Raw genomic sequence first — 13,977 nt, 5'->3', positions numbered from 1 at the left:
ACGTACATGTAAATTCTCAAAGAACTGAACATTACTTTTTTGATTCATAGGTGCCCTTCTAGAGAGTATGAACACATGCCATACCGAAACTGGCTAATTACACAGACACTAACTCAGATCACCATCGGCAAGTTGTTGTGCATACGTTCAAAGTCACCATTATGGACTGTTAATGCGACGTGTTGTGGTGCATGGACAGCTATGAAGAATGGGAACCAGTAGAGCTGGGTGGTGTAGCAGTCAGGAGCCGCTAAGATTCACACTGTCAAAAGTGAAGGTGATTTATTTATTTTAATAGAAGAGATCCCAGGAACGACCCCAGCCTTGAATTGACCCACACACACTCACAACAGAGACCAATAAAGCACACTGGGAAAGGCAAACAATTAAGAATATAATGAAATAAAATTAACTGAATGAAAAACAATAAAACCCACCCCTGACCCTTTTGGCGATATTACATTTAACATATATACACGAACACCACACCGCAAAGTCCATGTAAACCAAACCGGATGAAAATGAGAGGTGACGAAATTAAGTCCAGCAATCTGCAAGTTGAAAGGGTGAAGGAAAACACAGTCCTACCGGTAGATGCTGAAAGGATGAAGTCGGATGGATTGTTCAGGATCGCTCCTTTTCTTCCGGGAAAGCCAATGAAATCTAAACGCAGTCCTCAGAACACAGGTAGACAGGTGAACCAGACCCCAACAAACGAATACAGTCCAGGACACAATGCTTAAATACGGTTCAGTTAAACAGCAGGCAGAACGACAGAGAAATGCAACACACCACGTACAACAACAAAACTTTTTTTTTTTCCCTTTTGCCCTCTGCCCTCCTTTTAAACTCCTTTGACCACCTTTGACGCCAGCAGCCCTAGAAAGGACTGCTGGGAGATGCAGTTCTTATTTAGTAGCACTGCTACAGTGGTATGACCAAAATTCTATATTACGGTATTTTCAAAATTATACCAGTTTCACGATATTAGAGGTATTTTTTCCCCATGCATGAGTGGATGTTAACCACATTATCCACTGCAATTACTGTAGTAGACTGACTAAGAATAACCTATTCCACTGTCATGAGAATTGTACAAAAAAACATTTTAATGTGCACACAAGTATTAATACAGGTTTGCATGGCCCCATAAAGTGATAGCTTTCAAAGGGGTGGCACTAATGAAGAGAAGGAATCACATTGCATGACAGTTGCAGTCAATATATAGAACATTTTAATTGAACAAGTTTTGCAAACACCTTAAAACTATAATTTTAACAACATATTTTCAACCATCCAAAGAGGCATTCAGAGTTAGTAAAATATCCAGAGGTGCTTGTCAAAAGTTGTACTGCACTGAACAGGTCTCCCTATTATAAAAAAAAATCTTTTGGGGGAGACTAGACGAGATCTTCTCGGAAGACAATTTGACATCCCGCGAGAGACACTTCAACGTCACGCGAGACAAGGCAGTGAGACAACATTTAATACAAGTTCACCGACATCTAACCTAGCAGTTATTGGAATGATTTTGGCAGACACACTTCATGTGCTCCCACCTCTTAAAACAACGACAAGCGACAAACAGAACACACAGCGCGCCAGCAGCAGCAAGCCAGCAGATGATCCGACCGCTTCTCCTTAGCGTGTGTTCATTATATCCTTACCTCAAGGACAATAGTTCCAGGAATAAAAAATTATTTCTACCTTCCTTTCGTTAACAAGAATGCCTCATAAATATGGAAGACATATTTTATTAAATCAAAATCAAAGCGTTTTTTATGCTAGGACCTTTGTTACCATAACTCTTTTAGGGCGGATGTCGACTTTTGTCGACAGGAGGGGTTGAAGGCGAATGTCGACAAAAGTCGACATCCAGGGATAGGGGGCGACAATCAGCTGTTAATGGCGACAAATCTCACTGTCACGTCACAGGCATTCCCTCTGTGCTTGGAGGAATGCTAGACTCGTTGACTCGGCAACTAAACCTTGCGTGTGCGTGAGTTGCGAAATGTAAACAATGGCAAGATGGCAGCGACATGTGAAAGGGGAGCCAAGCAAGTGCAGAAAAGAAAACACTCGGCAGACGATGTTTTGTGCATTATTGCGGAGTCTGACTCCTGATTTTTCAGAATCGGATTTTATTGGCAGTGATCAGGAGATCGAGCAAGAAGCAGGCATCAGCTGATCAGACACCAGCCGATGCCGCGCCAGCGGATCTGCTGCCAGTTGAGTGCCTTCGCGCAGCCGATGCATCTACGGCAAGGTTCGCATGGGATAAATACACAGACATTGATCCGTTGAGAGCCGATCTGGCTACCGGAATTTACAAGACGGCATGGCTTGCTGTTGGACACGACAGATCACCAGCTGCTGTACTTCAGGCTGCTCTCTCCTGATGCTGCTTTTCAGCTACTGTCAGACAAGACAAACAGGTAGGCAGAGATTTTTTTTGAATCGCGGGCTGCGTTTGCATCGCATTCTCGTTTTTCAAAGTGGAAACCCACAACAAAAGACGAGAAGAAAGCGCGCTGTGGCATTACAAATAGAGATGGGACAGAACTGGTGATATAACTGCAGGGAGCATTGATCCAAACGTGTTTTGTCCTCTGGTGGCTTAGGTACGTGCTGCTGCAAAGTCTTATTCACTTCTATAATAAACAGAAGCAAATCCCATGGGGTGAGCCAGGCTATAATGCCATACATAAAGTTCATAAAGTTTCAGAAGATGAAAAGAGGTGACAATACGGTTTTCATGCAGGCAGAAAACTTGGTGGCAGTGGCATGGCACAATGGCAAATGGGTGACTTGTCTCTCTACAGTACACACTAACAATATATGTGAGAAAGTGCAGCAACAGACAATTGAAAAATAGGCACCAAAGCAACACATACTGTAAGGAGTGCAATGTGGCAATGACTGAAATTGGCTGCTTTGAGCGAGATCAGACTTTGCTGTGTAAAATGTATGTGATATGTATGTGAAATCATAGAGTATGCAGGCTCATACAACATGCAAGACAGTAACATTTGTCAAAAGTAAATATTTTTTGTTGATTTGATATGTTAAACAATTGCTTTGTGTTCTTTTTTAAAAAATGTTAGTTTTTGGAAAAATATTCAGCCCTGGGAGAAAAGAAAAAAAAAAAATTATCCCTAAAAGAGATAAGCTGTGCTGTAAGATGCAAAAGACAAGGTACTTTTTAAATTTATATAAACACTTTACAACAAAATTTTATGTGGCAATTATACTAGGATGATGAAGAAATAAAGGAAAAGTTTGGTACTTTTCAAGTTTAAGATAAACATAGTATTATATCATATATCACTTTTCTAAAATACATACAGCAATCATATCCTTCACACACAAAGTATAGCGATAAGAACAAAAAATATTTAAAACTTGTTGATGTCAGAGAGGTCCTTCTGCATTAACCATTGTAATCACCAGTGGTGTTGCTTGTAGTCGGGGTGTTTTTCCTGTGTATGGTGCACAAAAAGGATGCGTGCCCTTACACTTTTTAACTTGTACTAGTGCACTTAAAGGGGTCAAAACTATCTACTTTAAGCTGCAGGAGCCCCAATTTCCTTATTTACAGCAATTTGAATCTACACTTTCATATTCTAGGGACTCAGTACAACCCCAGTCAAAGTCTTAGCATTCTTTTCCATGTCCTGATGTCAGTGCTGTTTTAGCTGCCTTAAAGTGGCTCTTAAGAGAGTCACTTAATATTATCATACTGCATAGAGTATGTAAAATTCTTTACAAGAGAAGAATATCAGGGGCTTTTTCCAAAGGAGTTGTTCCTGTCCTTCCTGATATTATGCCTGGGATCAAAACAGGAATCTGTGTTGGCATCCTCTTCAAACTTTAGAACAATATTGATGAGAAAGAAATTACCTTATTAAGGAAAAGGCATTGACGTTTCACAAGAACATGGCATAGTGATTTAAGAAAAGTATATTTAAGCAAGCTGTATTTTTTTCCACGAGTTTGGTTTTGCACCTTGCATTTTACTAAATGTTAACCAGTTTATGTGCATTTACTTTTAAAGAGATCATACGTTTTTGTCCTGCCATTAATAAAAAGCTAATCTTGCATTTGGGGCCTATGTATTCTGTCTTCCCTGTGGATCACCATTGGAATGAAAAATATTTGTAAGCATAAAACATGTAATTACCAGCACAGCCTCCCTGTCATGCTGTGGAGACATTCCAGATCCACAGTGCGGTCCACGAACGTGCTGTGCTCAGAGGAAAAGGCAAAAATAAGATGTATTGGCAATGAGGTCCAAATTCTATGTAAACATCTACATGTTTACCACATTTCTTGGATTTTAACATGACAACCAAAATTATTACAGTTTAATGATACTATTTTTAAACCTCACACAAAAGAAAAAAAAAATTCAATACTGTGGTATTTGCGCACACACGAATCTGCACAGCAAAAATCTGCAATTTTTGACTTGACCTATGCATGTTAAATTTATAGAAAAAAAACATTGAAATACTTGCTTAATCCAATTTCAGGTTGCTGGGGAGTGGAATTTATCCTGGAACTGCAGGGCACGGGTGGCACAGTGGTAGCACTGCTGCCTTGCAGTAAGGAGACCTGGGTTCGCTTCCCGGGTCCTACATGCATGGAGTTTGCATGTTCTCCCCATATCTGCGTGGGTTTCCTCCAGATGCTCCGGTTTCCTCCCACAGTCCAAAGACATGCAGGTTAGGTGCATTGGTGATCCTAAACTGTCCCTCGCTTGGTGTGTGGGTGGGTGTGAGTGTGTGTGCCCTGCAGTGGACTGGCGCCCTGCCTTGCACCCAGTGTTGGCTGGGATTGGCTCCAGCAGACCCCCTGTGACCCTCTGTTAGGATATAGCAGGTTGGATAATGACTGACTGACTGCAGGGCACCAGTCTATTTTGACATGTAAAATATAGTATTTCTGAAAAGTAAAAGGGAAAAATCTACAATATTTAAGAAACTGTAACAGACACTTCAATCACCAAAAACTTTTTATAATTAGAATATGCAAAAATATATCTTGTTTTTCCTACAGAAATAATTTATCATATCAACTTTTCAAATGTCATGTCAAAGTCTATCCCAGATGCATTGGGTTCAAGGCAAGAAACAGCCGTGGAGAGGGCACCAGTCCATGAGTTGCATAACTTATGCACAGTCAAGCACACTCACAAAAACAATTTCTAATTGCAACTTGACCCGTCATGAATCACTTTGAGGATGTGGGAAGGAAACCAGAGTCCCCTGATGACAAGGTGAGAATGTGCAAACTCCACACAGTAAATGACCTGGCATAGGGCTCTAACGCAGGCTGCTGGATCCGTTAAGATACACCACTAATCATTGTGATACCCTACAGAGCCTGTCTGTCTTAGTCTCTCTTTTATTACTTTTTTGTAAGCATTATTGTTGTATACACAAAGTGTGAATTATTATACTAGGGAGTATTTTTTTTTTATATATAAAACACTCAATTTAGGTTCACATAGAATAATAAGACCATGCTTTTCCATTAATCCATCCATTTTATAAAGTTTTTATATCAAATTATAAGCGCAATGAAATATTCTTTAATCCTTTTGGATCTAAAGCCAACTTAAAATTGTGTACATATGAATAAGCATGTCACCAATATCCAGTGAACACCCTCAAACACCTTATAATGTGTGACAATGTCAATGTCATAAATGCCTTACTAATGATTACATTTATTAAAATGCCAAGTGAACAAAGTTTGGAGCAAAAAAGCAACACTTCAAATCCAAACGAGATACAGATGCTTAAGGTAAAGCGAGAGGCAAAAGCAATTATTTTACTTGGCGCCCTGAAAATTGGGGTTACACATTAATATATACTACTTGACAGAATTGCGCAATGCTGGTCAATAAAGCAGACAAATGGGCAACATTCAACTAAAAGTAGGCCAAGATACTCCTGACCTGTCTGTAAGTACTCTCTGAAGGTCCTAGTTGCAGTGAACACGAAGCACAGACAGAACTTGCACCTCCATTGGAATAATACGACTGCACGCTATAGAGATCAAGAGATTGAAAGATTGAAGCTGCTGGCAGGGGTCCATGTAGTCATTCTTGGTAACCAATAATGGCCTATGAGCTACCTCTCACCATAACCTAAAAAGTCAAGCATCTCCCTAATAATGGGCTCTTTACATAACACACAGCTGGCAAAATTTGTCTGAGCAATGCTAGATTGCTGAAGTGAACGTCTCATTTTACCTAAATGACATACAAAAATGACGGCATACAATGCAGGTTGCTTTGTCAGGGTCCAAAACAAAATTAATGTAACATATTTTAGAACCATATACATTGATGACTAAATGGAATTAAATATTCCTTTTATTGTTTGCTCTTAAAAGTCTTTCAGTACTACCCTTCTGCTAGGCCACATCACTTTTGAGGTCTATCATTTTTGTTGTCCTATATCGATTAACCACTTTTTGCTTAGGTGTTAAGGTTTCCAAAGTTGACATTAGATTAACCTATTTAGGAGCAAGTCTCTCATCAAGCTGAAGGTTGAGTGGGCAGAAGCCTACTAGTTTACATGCAAAAAGAAAAGTTCATTATGTATCCTTTTCATTTTGTATATGTTTTAAGAATTTTTTCAGTTGAATTTCTGGATTTATACGTCTCAATCTGTACAATGATTTCTGAGGAAGGTCAAACCATTTTTCTAAATAAAGCTCCTGGTCTCCTGAAATTGTGAGGCAGCACTGCTTCACTTAATTTTGTAATTTTCCCATTGTCCGTTTTTAGTATAACATTGACCATAGCAGCCAGTTAAACAATGCAAATGTGTAAATACACACTTTGATAAGGTTGTTTTAGGCCAAAATATAATTAAGCAGCAAGTTCATAAAAATCATGACTTGATTAAACACACACAGCAACTTGGCCTTTATTTTAAAAATTAAATCATTGAACTAAACAAAACAAGTATTGATTTTTGCATTTTCTACAGAATGTGTTACATTAGCATTAAAGACTGAGGTAGTTTTTTTTCCCTGTTGCTCTACTGTACCACAATCTTTTACTGGTACATGTACACAATAGCTTGGTTATTAGCTACATTTATGAGTCAAAGATCCATGTCCTATGAAATGTGTGACTACATAGGTAATATCTGCCAAATTGTAAAGAATGGTTTTTGCTCTTTAGATTGTTAAATTGTTCATTTTTGTTATGCTAGCTTAATAGCTCTTCACTTACAGCAGAACAGGTTACAAAAGTTCATCACCACACCTGTTCAAAACAGTCTGCAGACTGGTGTTATTCGATTAGGTTGACTTCCTATGAAAGTTACTTTGGATAAAAGTGTCTGGTAAGCAAATAAAAGTACATATTCCAGACATCTTCCGCACTTTCCCTACAGGACAAAACATCCCAGACCCAACCCCCCCACCCCCGAAATTACATAATACCATAACTACAGGCACACTAATCCACAGTTCACATGTGGGTGAGTAAGCAAAGAAAAATAAAAACAAACATTTTCAAATCTTATCATAAGTAAAAATGGCACCTACCTTGAAAGAACAAAATAAATATCAGGTAATTATGCGACTATCTCCTCTGAAGAGAGATAAACACTGCATATAATTGACTAATATCTATTTACTTACCGGTTTACTTGGGTAAACTTTAGAAAGGTGTGATTTCAGTTTTTCCACAGTCCAGTTTAGAAAACAGTTTATAGTCTGATCATCATATTTTTGGTTTGGAGCCTTAATGACCAAGGTCACTGGACTGTCAACTGTATTGGGGTCCATGTTTCATAATAATCAATGCACTTCTTACGAAATCTTGGTTAAACACTGCTTTCAAGCAGGTTGTCAAGTTTTCACACAATATGGTAAGAGCACAATGGCCTTTGGAAACAGAAAATGTATCCCAAGAAAATCCAGTATTAATATGGCCAAGGAGATGAAACTGATTGAGATGCCATATCCTATAGGCTGATCATTTTTGTTCAGTTTTAAGAGAGATGATGATATCTGGGTCTCACCAAGCAAACCCTTTGCATCACGCAGAACCAAGTAGCAACTGGTAATACCTGGAAAACAAAGTCAAGGATGACATCTGAATACAGTCTTTGTTTACATACCTCACAAAATCATACATATGCATGTAAATGAATTATAAATAGCAATAAAAATATCAAAATTCAAGATACTATGATGTGAAACTCAAAACTTAAAATTAATAAAAATCATCACCCAAGAAAGTTAAAATAGAAAAGACGCAAAAATAAAAGTATAAAATATACCACTGTTCATGACACAAAAGCAAAGAACAAACCTAAACTGCAATGTATTGGCACGGGAGTGAAAAGGCAAAAATACTCAGGGGCTTGTTTTTTTGTAACTATTAGTTAGATCCATTCAGCTCAAGCTGAATGCAACAGCAGATTTTCATTGCAGTACTGCCCTAATTCAAAGGCTAACATTTTTCTCCCATCAATTAACGACTATTACTAAATATATAAAACAAAACAGTAACACCACAGAAACTTTTGATTAATGTGTGCAGTATAAATATATTCCCTGTCGCCTTAGCAGAACAGCACTGCTTTACACTTACTAAGTCTAACGATCGGCCCCGGATAGTGAAGCATGGCACTGCTAATAAGCAAAATTCTGAAGTTTTCTTTAGCAGGATGTGCTACGTTATCTCAAGTTCTGTTGCTTCTGTAAGGCTTACACAACCCTTATGCAGATGTCAAGTTTATGTTGTACCTAAAAGTGCGCAAACGCACCATGTAAAATGTTCAAAGACAACCATTTTGTAAATTATGCAAGGTCAAGTGACACCATAAGAGAATAAAAGTTCACGATATTCACACTTGCTACTACTGGATAGAATCTGAAGGGTGCCGAGGATTTTCTAGCAGCTTGGGCCACTCCAAATGATAAAGCAGTAAAGCAATACTGAAAATAAACTAACACGATCTACATATCCTTTTCCTGGCACCTGCTTCATTACAAACGAGCTCTGATACGCCACTGCCGGGGCTTTTTTAGCTAGCCGACTGTTGAGCAGATCGTTATCTACAATCTCCCTACGTGGTAGGACGTGGTTCAAACCAAACATGAAGTAGGGAAGTTTGGGAGATGCTTTAAGCCACCGGACACTTTCAGCGAGGTCAAAAATCTGGACTGACGAGCAGCTTTTGTTCCATGCATGCTTCATATAGTAGTAACCAACATCATACGACGCTTTACAAAGCACTAAACGTTACAGCATTGGATAATTTAACAAAGGGTTACTGCACTGTGGGCATCCCTAGACTGGACAGTCTTCGGTCAGGTCAGAATCAAAAAAGGCCGCCCAGTCTGTTTGCCAACATATGACAGCAGTAAAAGAGGTGTTGCTTTCTGTAACGCTGCATATACTATCTACGGAAATCCAAGATTTATTCGCTAAACAGTTAATAAAAATAAGAGACAAAGCCTTCAATTGTCTTACATTATTGTGCCAAAAGCCGCTGGTGCTATCTAAGTCGCCCGTTGGATATGCAGGCCTTACATTTACATCGGAAATACGATAAATACCTTTGTAACTGCTAAAATTCTTCTATCGCCGTCGTAATAATAATACTTCCCAAAACGGGCAGCTTCCAAAACTCAAGGCGTCACATACCTTACTTCAACACCCGTGTCAAATCACGGGTTCAACGCCCCATTTGCACCCAGGACTTGTTGTGATCAGCTGTAAGATGGAGTCAGAGCGGATGTTGGCAGCGGAAATACGCCACGAAGGGGCGGGGCCACCTACTTTTTCCGGTGTTTTGAAAGCCGAACTTGTCATATGTTAGGTCATGTCTGCGCCAGCTGTTTCTGTTGGAAAGATTTCTGGGTTAAGCCGAAAGTTTATTCATAGTTTTGTATAACGGATACCTGACTTCCAACGCACTACTTTTCTTATTCAAACACTGTAATGTAGGAATAGTAAATAATCACGTAGCACATTGGCACGATTGTTAAATAAATTCAAAACCTTTTATCCTTCTGAAATCCAGGCACTTCCAGGCAGGTGGTACAAGTGCATTGAGAAAGGTGGACATTACATTGAGAAATGACATTATCAGTTTTGTTAAGGTTCGTTCCATCTTCAAACAACTCACATTTTCTAACTTTCACTTGATTCCCCCTCGTATTATTAAAATCACTTTTACACCAATAGTGAGGCATTAAGAGGACAAATTCAAATACTGAAAACATTTAGAGAACTGTGCAAACTTTAAAAGTATTTTTCATTTACTTCTTGTTTATTAAAAAATCATATACAGTACATAATGAAGAATTTTGTGAAAGATGCATTAACAAAATAAGTAAAAAACAGATTCAGGTTTTCTGTAACAAAACACAGTTTCATTATCTTTTTAATAGTCTAAAACAAAGTTTTGTTGGAAAATGCAAGATGATAAATATCTTACTTTGTTAGTGAATATTTAAATGAAGAATACCAAACCTGCTCCATCTTGTAACTCCCACAAGGATCCAACATAAGGAACAGCTACTGCATTACACTGAAACAAAGATATTTGACTTTTCACAAAAGGAACTTAACTGAAAACATTTTTTTAACACATGTATCATATATATTAAAGTAAACAGATGAAGCAAATTTCATTTAAAAAATTTCTTGAGGGAGAAATGTATGTATTAATTACCATACATAAACAAAAATAATCAAAAACTGCTTTTCAAAAAATATATATAGATAAGAGAATCCTCCACACCCCCAATCACAATCCTGTGAGGAACTCTATAAAATCGAAAGGGTTAAACAGACTATATTGAGCTTGATATCAGAGAGTGCAGCAGCTAATAAATGGACCTTGAAGAAAATAACATCCTTTTTAATTATTTTATTTAAGACTAGGAAAGTATCTCTCTGAAAAAGTCACGTCTCATCCCAGGCTAAAAAGTCTAATCTTGTCCCAGGATTTTTTTATGTTGCGTCTCTGCCGCTCGCGTATATGGATTTCACTTGCACCCTTTAGACCTGAAAACTCCTCTAATTTTTTTATGCTAGTTTTGGACCATATTTTGTGCAGGAAAATACACCATTATGATAAAGAGTAAAACAATAAGTGTCTTCGCAAAAATGATCAGAAGGATTTGAAGTTGTGCTTGCCACAGCAACCGACAACAGGGTTTTAATCCCTAATGGGATACAAGGGGTCAAAGTTATGTCAAAATATGAATCAAGTATTTGTTTTAATTATGTACTTTTTCCTCATTAGATTAGATTATCTTAGATAATCTTTATTAATTTTGATTCATACAGTAGCAAAAACCTAAAAAAACAAGTATAAAGACTCATAGGACAAATAATACAATCAGTCACCAATAAATAAGTACAGTATATTGTGAAGAAAATGCAAAATGAACTTAAAGAGCATCAGCATTTAGTTTGTGTCATAAGGAGTCAGCATTAAATTGCTTGATAGCAGCAGGCAGAAAAGATTCCGAGAGGTGCTTCTTAGCACATCCTGTGACTAAAAGTGCTCCAAGACTGCATCTCCTGGAGGGGATGGACAGGATTTTTCATAATGGTATCCAAGTTTGCCACCATCCTCTGTTTCACAACAGTTTCCAGTGTTTCAAATCTTAGACCTGTGATGGAGCAGTCTTTCATGATATGTTTGTTCAGGCATTGTGCCTCATGAAGTTAATCATTACATATCTTATGAACACCCTGAATTAGGACGGCTTATGATAATTCCAACTTTTTTTTTTTACTTTTGCTATATTTATGGATGTAACACAAACCTGCTAACAAATTCTTAGCAACTGTGTTGTCTGGTACTAAAGCTCAAGTTCAAGCTCAGGTAGTACTTTGTACAGTGTTCATTTTAAGATCATATTGCAACAATCTGTAAATTTGCCTCCACAATATTCAGAGCTCCTTCTGCTAGAAGAGGAGTACTGTAGTAGTAGCAATAATAGTAATAATAGAAGTAGTAGACTTGTCATGGGTACACAGTGAAACTTTTACTTGCTTGTCCAGGCAATATGTTTCCATACTCTGGTAGTACAAATAAGATCAGCAGTAATGGCAAGCTGTACAGAGTGTGGAACAATGACTTTAGAGTGATGTGCCTTGGTCATAGATGTAACTTGTATAGGTCTATTTAAAATAAAAAAAAAAACATTATTTGGTCTAAATATTTTTCTTCTTTGTTATAGTGAATCACTCTAGAAGTGAGTAAAGTGTCCTTTTCATTCCATACATCAATATAAACTATTTATTTTTTCTGTTCAAATTTTTGTCACAATTGTATGCCTGTAGTAGAACGAGTGAGACTGTAGTGATCACAAAAACAATTATGTGTTCTCCTTGTCCAGTTTAGCAGGCAGAGCCTTTTCCCATTTACTTTAAGAAAACTAGGGGGCTATGCTCACCAGCCCCCCTGGCCTGCGCTACATGCCAGGCACTTTGCGTCTCTGCCACTCGCGTATGTGAATTTCACTTTCACCAAACAACAAATCTTTTAATTCTCGTGGATACGCCTCTTCATTTGGAAGAAACACTACTTATGCCTGATGGCAACACGAATTAGATGATCTACAAGTCTCCGACTTAAAGTTTAAATCTGAAAAATATATTCAATTTCTTTCGCTGTTCCATTATTTCACCAAGTAATAATTTCCGTTTGTTTGTGCTAATGCGATCTTTACTATCAATTTTTTGAGACTTTCGAATTTTAGTACTTTTACTATCTCTAACCTGCTCTGCATGTGTATCGTGCCAATGTTCTTGAATTCTTTACGCCATTTTACTTTGTCATGTACTCTTTTTCTTTTATTTCCGGCACCAGGCGTGGTTAAATCTCTTGGCACAAAGTCTCTTCTTGCGGGACTTGAAAGTATCTCTCTGAAAAAGTCACGTCTCATCTCAGACTAAAAAGTCTCGTCTCGTCCCAGGATTTTTTTATATAATAGAGAGAAATGGACTTTGGATTTTGAAACATGTTTTAAAATCCCTAGAACATGTTTTGAGCATTTTTGGAAAGATGTGTGTCACCTTTCCTGGGTGTTGTAATAAAAGCAAGGTCCCCATAAGGCCATCCTTTGCTAATCACTGATGGTACAAACATGTTAAGAATTCCTAATCAAGTGGAATGCACAGCAGGTTAGAGATAATGAAAGTACTAAAATTTGAAAGTCTCATATAAATGATAGTAAAGATCGGATTAGTGCAAACAAACAGTAATTATTACTTGGTGAAATAACGGAACAGCAAAAAGAGACTGAAGATAGATAGATAGATAGATAGATAGATAGATAGATAGATAGATAGATAGATAGATAGATAGATAGATAGATAGATAGATAGATAGATAGATAGATAGATAGATAGATAGATACTTTATTAATCCCAAGGGGAAATTCACATACTCCAGCAGCAGCATATTGATAAAAAACAATATTAACTTAAAGAGTGATAAAAATTCAGGTATAACAGAAAATAACTTTGAATAATGTTAAGGTTTAACCCCCCCCCCCCCCCCCGAGTGGAATTGAAGAGTCGCATAGTGTGGGGGAGGAACGATCTCCTCAGTCTGTTAGTGGAGCAGGACAGTGACAGCAGTCTGTCGCTGAAGCTGCTCCTCTGTCTGGAGATGATAATGTTTAGTGGATGCCGGGGATTCTCCATGATTGACAGGAGCCTGCTCAGCTCCTGTCGCTGTGCCATGGATGTCAAACTGTCCAGCTCTGTGCCTACAATAGAGCCTGCCTTCCTCACCAGTTTGTCCAGGTGTGAGGCATCCTTCTTCTTTATGCTGCCTCCCCAGCACACCATCATGTAGAAGAGGGCGCTCGCCACAACCGTCTGATAGAATATCTGCAGCATCTTATTGCAGATGTTGAAAGACACCAGCCTTCTAAGGAAGTATAGTCAGCTCTGTCCTCTCCTACACAGAG

At 38.1% G+C, this 13,977-nt stretch overlaps 1 protein-coding gene across 1 annotated transcript in view; it reads right to left on the bottom strand.

The window, feature by feature from the left end:
- Positions 1-9,786, bottom strand: part of herpud2 (HERPUD family member 2) — a 39,275-nt gene extending 29,489 nt beyond the window's left edge. The window contains exons 1-2 of the mRNA XM_028817502.2: positions 9,683-9,786; positions 7,666-8,096 (exon numbers count right to left, since the gene is read on the bottom strand). Of these exons, the coding sequence (XP_028673335.1) occupies positions 7,666-7,812 (147 nt within the window). The 5' untranslated portion in view covers positions 7,813-8,096; positions 9,683-9,786. The remainder of the gene's footprint in view (positions 1-7,665; positions 8,097-9,682) is intronic.
- Positions 9,787-13,977: the final 4,191 nt, after the last annotated feature.

This window comes from Erpetoichthys calabaricus, chromosome 13, assembly GCF_900747795.2.
Source record: "Erpetoichthys calabaricus chromosome 13, fErpCal1.3, whole genome shotgun sequence".
NCBI lineage: Eukaryota > Metazoa > Chordata > Cladistia > Polypteriformes > Polypteridae > Erpetoichthys > Erpetoichthys calabaricus.
Note: the sequence above shows the minus strand (reverse complement) of the source record. Positions and strands in the feature narration are given on the sequence as shown.